This window comes from Aquarana catesbeiana, linkage group LG03 (assembly GCF_042186555.1).
Source record: "Aquarana catesbeiana isolate 2022-GZ linkage group LG03, ASM4218655v1, whole genome shotgun sequence".
NCBI lineage: Eukaryota > Metazoa > Chordata > Amphibia > Anura > Ranidae > Aquarana > Aquarana catesbeiana.
The window spans coordinates 657277201-657288355 of NC_133326.1; the positions used below are offsets into that span (position 1 = coordinate 657277201).

The 11155-nt window shown below is 41.2% G+C and overlaps 1 protein-coding gene across 1 annotated transcript in view; it reads right to left on the reverse strand.

Moving 5' to 3' along the window:
- ZSWIM4 (zinc finger SWIM-type containing 4) overlaps positions 1 to 10565 on the reverse strand; it is a 31751-nt gene extending 21186 nt beyond the window's left edge. Inside the window, exons 1-2 of the mRNA XM_073622769.1 lie at positions 10176 to 10565; positions 2090 to 2291 (exon numbers count right to left, since the gene is read on the reverse strand). Of these exons, the coding sequence (XP_073478870.1) occupies positions 2090 to 2291; positions 10176 to 10289 (316 nt within the window). The 5' untranslated portion in view covers positions 10290 to 10565. The remainder of the gene's footprint in view (positions 1 to 2089; positions 2292 to 10175) is intronic.
- Between the last annotated feature and the right edge of the window lie 590 nt (positions 10566 to 11155).

The following is an 11155-nucleotide window of genomic DNA, read 5'->3' on the forward strand; positions in this document are numbered from 1 at the left end:
GAACCTCCAGCTGTTGCAAAACTACAAGTCCCATCATGCCTCTGGGTGTCATGCTTGTGGCCGTCAGTCTTGTTATGCCTCATTGGACTTGTAGTTCTGGAAGACAATATCCTCTAGAGCAGGGATATGCAATTAGCGGACCTCAAGCTGTTGCAGAGGAACCCCAGGGTTCCAAGGTATTCTGGTTGGGTTTCCTTAACCTCCCATCTGATGGTGCCTACATAGTTCCTGGTTCAATGCCACTTGGCAGAACCTGCAGCATGACACAAATTAACTTGTTAGCCATTTGTAGTGGTGGCATGCTGACCAACATAAGTACATCATGGGAGGCCAATCTTCCACACTGGCCACCTACATCATGGGAGGCCAATCTTCCACACTGGCCACCTACATCATGGGAGGCCAATCTTCCACACTGGCCACCTACATCATGGGAGGCCAATCTTCCACACTGGCCACCTACATCATGGGAGGCCAATCTTCCACACTGGCCACCTACACCATGAGAGGCCAATCATCCACACTGACCAACTACGAATTAACTTTAAGCAAGGGTTCCCCAAGACCTGAAAATGTCAAGAGTTCCTCTAAGGCAGAAAGGTTGGGGAAAGGCCATCATAGAGCCTAAAGGGCCTGCGCACACTGGTCACATGTCCCCTGCGATGCATTGATAGATCACCGTAAGGGCAGATAGTAAACAATTGCTTTCCTAAATATAAATTCAGAGAGGTATTCAGGGACGCAAGGTTATGCCACATCCAGGAGATTGGAAATTTAACGTGTGCCTTGATCACACCATACTTATGTACTGCGTAAAAATCTAGCATGTTAGCATTTGTACACAACTCACTGCTGTAACCTATAAATGCATGGAATTGAATGAAGGGTCATGCTTTGACACGTCAATAAAAGTTTAAACAAAAAAAAAAAAAAATGGATTATTAATAAATGAGTGTTCTAATGTGCTGTAATAATGCATTGAACAACCCCTACACAACACACACCAGCGTGAAAACTATAGTCCAAAATCCTAAGTGCTAATATTGCTTTAGAAAATGAACCTGTACTTTGCCAACACTGGGCAATTCAAGTAAATTTTAAGAGTAAGAATAAGATTTCCTCTCACTTCCTGTCCTACAGACAACATGAAGTTAGAGACCATCTCTACAAAAGTAAATGCCCTCAGATGTAGTCATTAGGACAAGTGACACCGTTGGAAGAATTCCTCTGTTCCTGTTCTGGTGACATCTCAACTGTTTGGATTTTCTCTAACTAGGACAAAGTGGGACACCCCCCCACTCCCCCAAGCAGAAGCACAGATAGCAAGAAAAACATGACTGGGGTTTTATTCCCTTCTACACATCACCCAAAAACCCCAAATGAAGGTTTGCCTTTAAATACGCATTAAAAAAAAAAAAAAAAAAAAAAAAAAAAAAAAAAAAAAAGGAGCAGTCATCCAGGCAGTACTACTTATTGACTGGTTCTGAACGAACCCATAAAGCACGGAAACCTGGAAATTCTTAATGCTTGTGCTGTATACATGTCTCTGAAGGAAGACAAAGTTCTTGATGTCTACAGCAACCCAACTATCCCAATAATACTATCCGTGCAAAGTGCCAAACCAACACCAAAAAAACAGACCACTAAAGGCAACAGCAACTGCTCAGCCTTCTTCAGACACTTATGGTTCCGGCCTATTGCTCTTGGCTGTCAGGGTGTTGCCCTGAACCAAAGTGGGGCCCTAAGATCCGACAATGCAGTTCATTCATAGAAGCGTCAAGCATCTCAGCATTCTGCATGTGAATAAAAGCTGCTTTAGTGTACATACGCACACAGACAGACAAAACTTGGCACCTGCTATGCAGAGGCCTATGTTTGTGTTCAAAATAATTCTGTTAAACCTGATCAGCAAGCATGGCTGGGCCCCTTAGGGACATGCAGGCATGGTGAATGCTATCTAAAGCCCGCACAATAATAACAGATTGTACTCATTGTACACCAGATAAAAGCCTAGTCACTGAGGCAGGGGGCAGCGAACACAGGATCAGGCAAGAACAGGACTTTCTGGCAGGCTTGTGTCAACACTTACCGACTTGTAGCACTCGCTGCACCGCTCCGGACTGGAAGAGCTGCAGGCCGCGGTTAAAGGGCACCCGAGAGTCACGTTCGCCGTCTGGAGGGTGGTACCCCAGCGAGGAGTACATGCAGATCTCCTTCTCGCTGCGTGGGAATGACCAAAAGACGATCCGTTTCTGGACGGGTTCTGGGACCCTGGAAAACCGTTCTTCCACCTAGGGAGATGCAATCTTGATTAGTAAACAAGAATCCTCTATAGATAAAAACAAAAAACACACACACACACACACACACACACACACACACACGAGGAGAACCCCCCCCGTGAGCCACAATATGTCAGTTCTGATCACTGGGACCCAATTTGTCTGCAACAAAACTAGTATGTGGTCCCTGGTGGTTCCCAGGACATGACAAGAATGTGATCCTAGGGGGTTCCCAGGACATGACCATTATGAGTATGTGGTCCTGGGCTCTTTAAACATGATGACTCTGGTGCTTATTTCCCTTCACGTTTTTTTCTGGTTCAACAATAGCCAGTATCACTTATTTATACCACTTGTCTATATTCACTTATGGCACATTGCACTTTAAATTATATTCAAACAGTAAACATTGTAAATACAAATAATTAATGGTTTGTATAATCAACTAATGATATTGAGCGCCCTCTACACCCTATCTAATCAGCATTTTGAGTATCACTACTTAGAAGAGCAGATGTTTTTATTAAGCTTGTTATATTTCACAGATTGTTAATTATTTTGGTGCAGAGTATATTCACCATTTTAATTTTTTTCACACATACTGGTCATGTCTGGAGAACCTTGGGACCGCATACTGGTCATGCATCAGAAGCACCAGAGTCGCATACAGATCATGTTTCAAGAGCCCCAGGATCACATTCTTGTCATGTCCTGGGAACCCCCCCTAAGATCACATTCTTGTCATGTCCTGGGAACCCCCCCTAAGATCACATTCTTGTCATGTCCTGGGAACCCCCCCCCCCCTAGGATCACATTCTTGTCATGTCCTGGGAACCCCCCCTAAGATCACATTCTTGTCATGTCCTGGGAACCCCCCTAAGATCACATTCTTGTCATGTCCTGGGAACCCCCCCCTAGGATCACATTCTTGTCATGTCCTAGGAACCGCCAGGGACCACACATTCTTGTCATGTCCTGGGAACCACATACTAGTTTTATTGCAGGCAAATTGGGTACCAGTGATCAGAACTGACATATGGTGGCTCACAGGGGGGGGGGCAGTATGTGGTGCCAGAACTTCTGAGACATGTATTGCTCTAAAATTCAAAGTAAACCCTTCATAAGAAAGACAGGGGCAGGGGCTTCCACTGTTGTACCTGAAAATGCTACCCGACTGGCTGTTATCCTTACCCTCCAACTTCCGATCTTTTACAAGTTCACTGGCTGAAATAAGTACACAGATAAGTTCTAACCCAGTATGTAATCTTTGGTTTTGGATAGCAAGTGGAATGGCTCTGATCTCTGTTGAGTTTTAACGCCGTTTATGCCCTTGCTGGAGAGATATATCACCCTTCTTTTCCTGCTAACCAAACATGAAGGGCCCTCCCTTTTATGGACACCAGCAATAATAAATAAATAATATATATATATATATATATATATATATATATATATATATATATATATATATATATATATATATATATATATATATATATATATATATATATATATATATATATATATATCACTGAGCAGTTGGCGTTACTACAGTAATAACCTTGATCTTTGGGTCCTGGACACACTGAACACAGGAGGTCACTTACTTGGCACTGCGATCATTTAGGAGCAGTGGTCGCCAAAATACAGCCCTTTGCTTTTACCTGTCCCTTGGGGAACAATTTTCATCCACTGATACCAACGACGGGGCACAATTCCTCCCAATGACACCAACAATGGGACACTATTCCTCTCACTATTCCTCACACCAAAGATGGGACAATTGTTTATTCCCACTGACATCAAGATTTTCAACTTCCAATGGCCACAGCCTGGCCCCCCTCAAGTCTGAAGGACAGTAAACTGGCCCTTTGTTTAGAAAGTTTGGAGACCCCTGATTTAGAGCATACCTTGTATTTTATTTTATTTTATTTCAATGAATAAAATTCATGACTGTTAAAAACAATTCATGATTGATTCACTCTGTCCTGCTGAATGTTATGGGCACAGGAAGTTCGGCGGGGGGGGATCATTGCCATCATGGGAGATTGGTTCTCACTTCCTGTTTCCTGGGACAGGAAATAAGGGGGGCAGCCCTGCTAATTGGTCACAGCAAGAACAAAAATAAGTAATAACCTGACAACTGTTTAACCATGGTTTGCTTTGGATACACATTAGGCAAGGCCTTTGATCATTGTATCTCACTTTCAGAAAGTAAAGCATTGTGCGTCACATTAGCGCGCATGCTAGTTTTCCAAAAACAACGTTATCCAGTATAACTCCATTCTCTATCTCAAATTTACTGATGTCCAACAAAAATGGGGCAGAAAACATACTCGCACTGATGTTTTGGGGCGCCACTGGACCCTTTTCTCAAAGTGATAAACTGACTCAGGAGTGGCAACGTTCCTCATTAATTGTGCATGGCTCACGTAAAGCCGTGTCTGCGGTGCTCAGTTTTGGCAGTACTACAGGTCCTTTTATGAAGGCTGCCAGAAAGCCCTCCCAAGCGCTCTAAAAATTCAGCCATTGCAGCCTGACAGGGCTGTACACATGCCAGGAATGCATTGCTTTGCTTCACAGCAATTATAACTTGGCTTTCAGAGTACGACAGGCATCACCACCTGTCAGATGGACCATTGGGAGCAAATAGCAACCATGAGCTAAACGCTTGACTCACACTTTGGTGAGGTATTTCTATACAAAATCCCCATTGGGATGAAAAAAACAAACAAACAAAAAAAAACACTATAGTCATTCATTTAATTTTTATGTTGTCATTTTTTCTTAACATGGCGTACCCTCATTTAAGGTCCCACTAAATTCCTCCTATCTACCATAGTCATTCAAGAAGCAGCAGACGGTCAGGTTGCTTTTCATAGGGCGGTAGACACTTTCACTAAGGCTCCATTCACACTCGCAAGACTTCAAAGTTGTGCCGACTTTGAAGTGCAACCTTGACACAACTTTGGATAGGTGCAACTTGGATACGACGTTGGCTTTGACCAGCGATAGACAACTGTTGCATTGTATAACATTCAGGTACATTTTTCATGCATCTTTTGAGGGTTAACATTGAAGTCTATGGGCCTCAAGTTGCATGAAAGGGGGACCAAAGTAGTTACTGCACTACTTAGGTTGCACATATATATGGAATAGTCATTTAAAAACCTGGGGAACAACTTGTCATGAGACTTTGATGTCCAAAGTTGCATGACAAGTGTGAATGGAGCCCTAAAAGATGTGCAAGTGTAAATGTACATTTTTTATTATACATTTTTTTCCTCTCTCGATACAAAAACAGGGGTAGGGGGGATATACGTGAAATAAAAAATTGGTATTCCGATTTAAAACCTCAAATCCCAAATTTTTTTTTGACTGAACAAAGGGTGAGAATGTTTATTGGCTTCTTTATTTTGTCAGTGTTCTCTTTGGAGATTTATAGTCTCTACTTGTCCTGTGACAGGAAGAGAAAGTGACAGGAAATCCAAAGAGGTTACATTTTCTATTGGAATAGGAAGTGGCGGGCAGAGTCCCGATGGGGACACCTGTTGAGGAAAGGATTTCCCTTCACTTTGTAGAGATTTCCTCACTTCCTGTTGTGTGTCCAGAAAAGGAAATGGAGGGAAACCCGATCAATGATTCACCGACTGGCTAAAACAGGAAAAAAAAAAAAAAAAAAAAAAAACACCCGTCGGGGATAGTAACCTATCCCAAGCTAAACAAGCTTGGCCTTGACTATAATTTAGGTTTCATTTGTTAAGCTGGTATATCCAAAAAAAAAAAAAAAACTGGGCAATTTCTGTCTGTTTCACAGCAGTTTGTGAAAGGTTTACCTCAAAACAAAGAACAGGTCATAGCTGACCAATCAAATCCTGGTCGCCAGATTTAGCGCAGGCCAATTTTGGATCTGCAATCTCCCCAATATGGTGAAATTGCCCTGCAGCGTCCTTACAGGTGTAGAGGAAGGCGACAGGTGACAGACACTCCCGAGGTGATGGCATGCCGGGAGAGTCCGGGGAGGGTGGAGCGTTATGAGGAATGGTGAGGTCACGACGATACTATGATCAACACAATGACATGAACAAACACATCAATTCACTAAGACGTCTCAGCGTGTGGAAATAGCACACAGGACACACATTACTCCCTGCCGAGTGTCACATTCTAATCTACACCATTGTATAGAGAGAAGGGGGGGGGGGGGGGGGGGAATCAGCACCTGCGAGCCTGGGCTCCAATGAAAGATTACATGATCCGATTGATGTGTGATTTGATCAAGATGATCAGAGCAAATAGTCAGCCATAACTTCCCCTCCAATTGATTTAAACCGGATTTGATCAAACTGAGTCGACTGATGGAATATGATCAATTGCTTTGTATCAAATCGGCAGAGTATTTTGATGGGATCACATGGTGGAGACAGACGCGATCAATGACTTACAATAGTCGTTTATAGATCAATTATCCCTAATTGGGGGGGAGATTGATCAACAAAGTCATTGATTTTTTTTTTTTATCAAAGCGTGCATCGCCACCATAAGTAGTGTCAACACATGATACATGCTGACATTCAATACAAAATGCCTGACAACATACATTAACCTCTCCCAGACGAAAAAATTTATAATATATACATACACACATATATATATATATATATATATATATACACACACACACACACACAGCAGAATCTGATAAAAGTGGTCCCAGTCTGATTCGCCACGGGACCACTTTTATAGGCAGCGAGGCGCCCCCCCCCCCCCCCCCTCAATTCCCTGGCTTACCGGAGCAATCGGTAAAGGGAGAACGATCTGATCCCCTGGAGCGATGAGCAGGAAGTCGAGTGAGGGTAAGATGGGCTCAACTATGCCCTTGGAGGACTGGAAACTATGTCCAACATCACTTCCCCCTAACAGCCTTGAAGGACCAGTTTGTTTTTTTAGTAAGTGTAAAAATTACTTTCTTTTCTTTTGCTTTTAAGTGTAAATGAGAGAGTAGGGTCTTTTTGATCCCAAATCATAAAATAAAGAGGACCTGTTGTGCTTAATTTCTATTACAAGGGATGTTTACAAAAATACAAAAAAAAATAAAAATTCTAAAGTGCATCAAACGCATACACAAGTTGCACCCACATAAGCAAGCGGTGTTCAAACCAAACGTGAGGTATCGCTGCAATCGCTAGAGCAATAATTCTAGCACTAGACCTCCAACGCTAAACAAGTAACCTGTAAAATTTTTGAAAGTGTCGCCTATGGAGATTTCTATGTACCATAGTTTGTCGCCATTACACGAGTGTGCGCAATTTTAAAGTGTGACATGCTAGGTCTCTATTTACTTGGCATAACATCTTTCACATTATAGAAAAAAAATTGGGCGAATTTTTCTTCTTCCCCCCCCCCCCCCCCCAAACAAAAATTGCGTTTGTAAGACAAAATTGCGTTTGTAAGACTGTTGCGCAAACACTGTAAAAAAAAAAAAAAAAAAGAAAAAAAAAAAAAAATTAAAATTGATCTTCATTTTATTCTCAAGTGTCTCTGCTAAAATTATATATATATATATATATATATATATATATATATATATATCTATATATATATATATATATATATATATATATATATATATATATATATATATATATATATATATATTTTTAGCAGAGACCCATGAAAAATAAAATGGAGATCATTTTAATATTTTTTTTGTCACACCGTGTTTGCCCAGCAGACAGACATACATACATACATACCTCTTGAACATACTGGTCCATGGGTTACAAGGGTCCAACTTCTACTCACAAAGCTCCCACACCAGGAGACAGAGTGACAGTTATTGTCAGTGGACTCCAATGAGGTGTGAAGTGACAGTCACATGTCTGAAATAAGATTACTTCACTTTTTGTTGAGGATTTGGGAACTGAGCCAATTCTCTACAATGTAACAAATGCTGCCAACCCATCCATGTGTATATATGTATTGTTACATAGTCACTGACCCTGGCTAGATAGAAGTCATAAAACTGTCCCACATACAATGTGATGTATCGATATTCGTTCTTTATTGATCACATGATCAACGTCCAAGCTACACATACTATTTATATACCTCTATTAGCACTTGTAGTAAATACCATTAACTTAGATGTAGAGTACATAATTATTGTAACTATTCATTTTTTTTTATAATAAGGAAAGTACATAAATATTCATAAAATCTATTACCTTTATGTAGTGTAACATCAAATATAAGATTTTATATTTTAAGAGATTGTACTAGTTCTTCATGGATCACACGATGTTGTCATCCTGTATCTGAACTAGATAAAACATCTCTATATAAAAACTAAATTTTTATTAAATGTTACACTACATATTAGGAAATATCTATCTACACAATCATACACACACACACACAACTAACAACCAACACCACCTCCTATTCAATTAGGTCAATAATACTACCAATACTACCACAACCTCCAATAATAATACCAATAATAATAATTACCAATAATAATAATACCAATAATAATAATAGTGGTAGTATTATTATTGGAGGTTGTGGTGGTATTGATGTTGTTGTTAATAATAATAACAACAACACCACAACCTCCAATAATAATACTACCACCACCACTAGTAATAATAATAATAATAATAATAATAATACCACCACAACCTCCAATAATAATACCAGCAATAATAATACTACCACCACTAATATTATTATTATTATTAACAACAACATCAATACTACCACAACCTCCAATAATAATACTACCACCACTAATATTAATATTAATAGTAGTAGTAGTATTATTATTATTGGAGGTTGTGGTGGTATTGGTAGTATCGTTATTATTATTAGTGGTGGTAGTATTATTATTGGAGGTTGTGGTGGTATTGGTATTAATATTATTTATTATTATTAATAAATAATAATAATAATAATAATAATAATAATAATAATAATAATAATAATAATAATACCACCACAACCTCTAATACTACTGCCAATAACGGCACCTATACCACTACTACCACCAATAAAAATAGCACCTATATTAGTGCTGCTAGTGGTATTGACTGGAGTAATATTGTTAGTAGTATTGGTGGTGGTAACGGCCAGAGTAATATTGTTGGTAGTAGTGGTATTCATCCTATACAGCACGCCAAACCCGGTGCGATTTTTGCCACAAAGGTCATGTGAAAAAATGCACAAGAATCGTGGCAAAAATGCGTGTAAAAAAAAAAAAAAAAAAAAAAAATCATGCCTGGCTCAGGACTAAAATTTGGTCTCCGAGGTTTTTTTTTTTTTTTTTGGGAACAAATGTACATAGAGCATCCTACTAAAGTAAATGGACAGTCCTGTGAGCAACAAGCGGCATTGTGGGGGAAAAAAAAATAAAATAAAATCACACTCACAAAAACACAAGGAGGAACACTTCTCCCTGATATGTGAATGGGGCCTTCGTATTACTACCATCATCTCCAATATGACTCCCCCCCCCCCCCCCCCTTCTCTCTTAGGACTGTCACCTATATGTAGACATTATTGTAACAGTCAAAAATAATTAGTTTAAGGTAAATCCGTACAGAATACAAAAACGTTACAAATTAATTATATACAAAAACGAGAGAGACATATATATATTTTTTTATATTAGTTTTCGGTCACATGACACCCTCGCCCCCCCCGTCTATAATGAATGTGTGATGTCCGATGTGACACATATATATATATATATATGTGATGGGGGGGGGGGGGGTACACAGTACGGACGATGATTGATCGGTTGGTGTCATATCCGATCCACACATCGTCCGATCTGTGATGTCACCCTCATCACCCCCTCGTACAGCCGATCGCCGCCCCCGGGTGTCTTACCTGCTCGAAGGCCCAGGTCTCGGCCACTTTCTTGGCACTGAGATCCAGCAGGGAGTCGGGCTTGTAGCGGGGGCTCAGGCCGGAACACCTCCTCTTAGCGGCCGGCGGCTCCATAGTCCGGTATATGCGGTGTGTCTCCCCCCACCCCCTACCCGGGATCTTCAACCAACGTCGCTGCTTCACCCAATGACAATCCACTCGAGCGAGGCCTACTCCCAAGTGCGCGATCCCCGGCCTTTCCCACGGGGTGCGGCCGCCTCCTGCGTCCCTCCGCCCGGCCTCTCTCTCTCGCGCTGGCCTCGCTCACACGGCCCCTTTAAATCTCCTTAACAATGGGGAACGCGAGCTTTATCCCAGGAGCCGCGGACACGCCCCCGCCCGGCGGCAACCCGGTCGCCTATTGGGCGGCGGCGGCTTGTCTTTTTTTTTTGTTGCATGCGCCCCGCCCCTTTTTCTTTGATGTTGGCGTGGAACGAGGAAGTTAGCGGTCTGTCAATCAGCGGCGGCCGGGCCAATGGGGTGGCGAGCTGAGGCTCTTTAACTGAGCGGATACTCCATACAAGGGAAGGGTGGGCGGGGCCGGTGGCTGGGAAGTTATTCATTCATGTGGTTGCCCAGAGGTCAAACTGTCACATGTGTGTGTCTGCAGGGACAGGTTCCTGAGTGCACTGCATGGACTGCTATCAGTACAGGATGCAGGAAAGAGCATGGCCCAGGCCGCATGCACACGCCACTTGCGCTATGCTTTGCGCATGAACACGCGTTATCCATTGATGTGCAATTTTTTTATTTCTTTTTTCATACTTTATTTTTTCTTTTATATATATATATATATAATTTTTTTTTTTTTTTCATATATATATATATATATATATACACACTTTTTACATTTTTTAATACCTTTTAAAAATATTTTTTCTTTTATTGCAGGCCATTGCAATGCGTTTAGTTAGAGCACAATCCATTTGCACCCAGCGCAT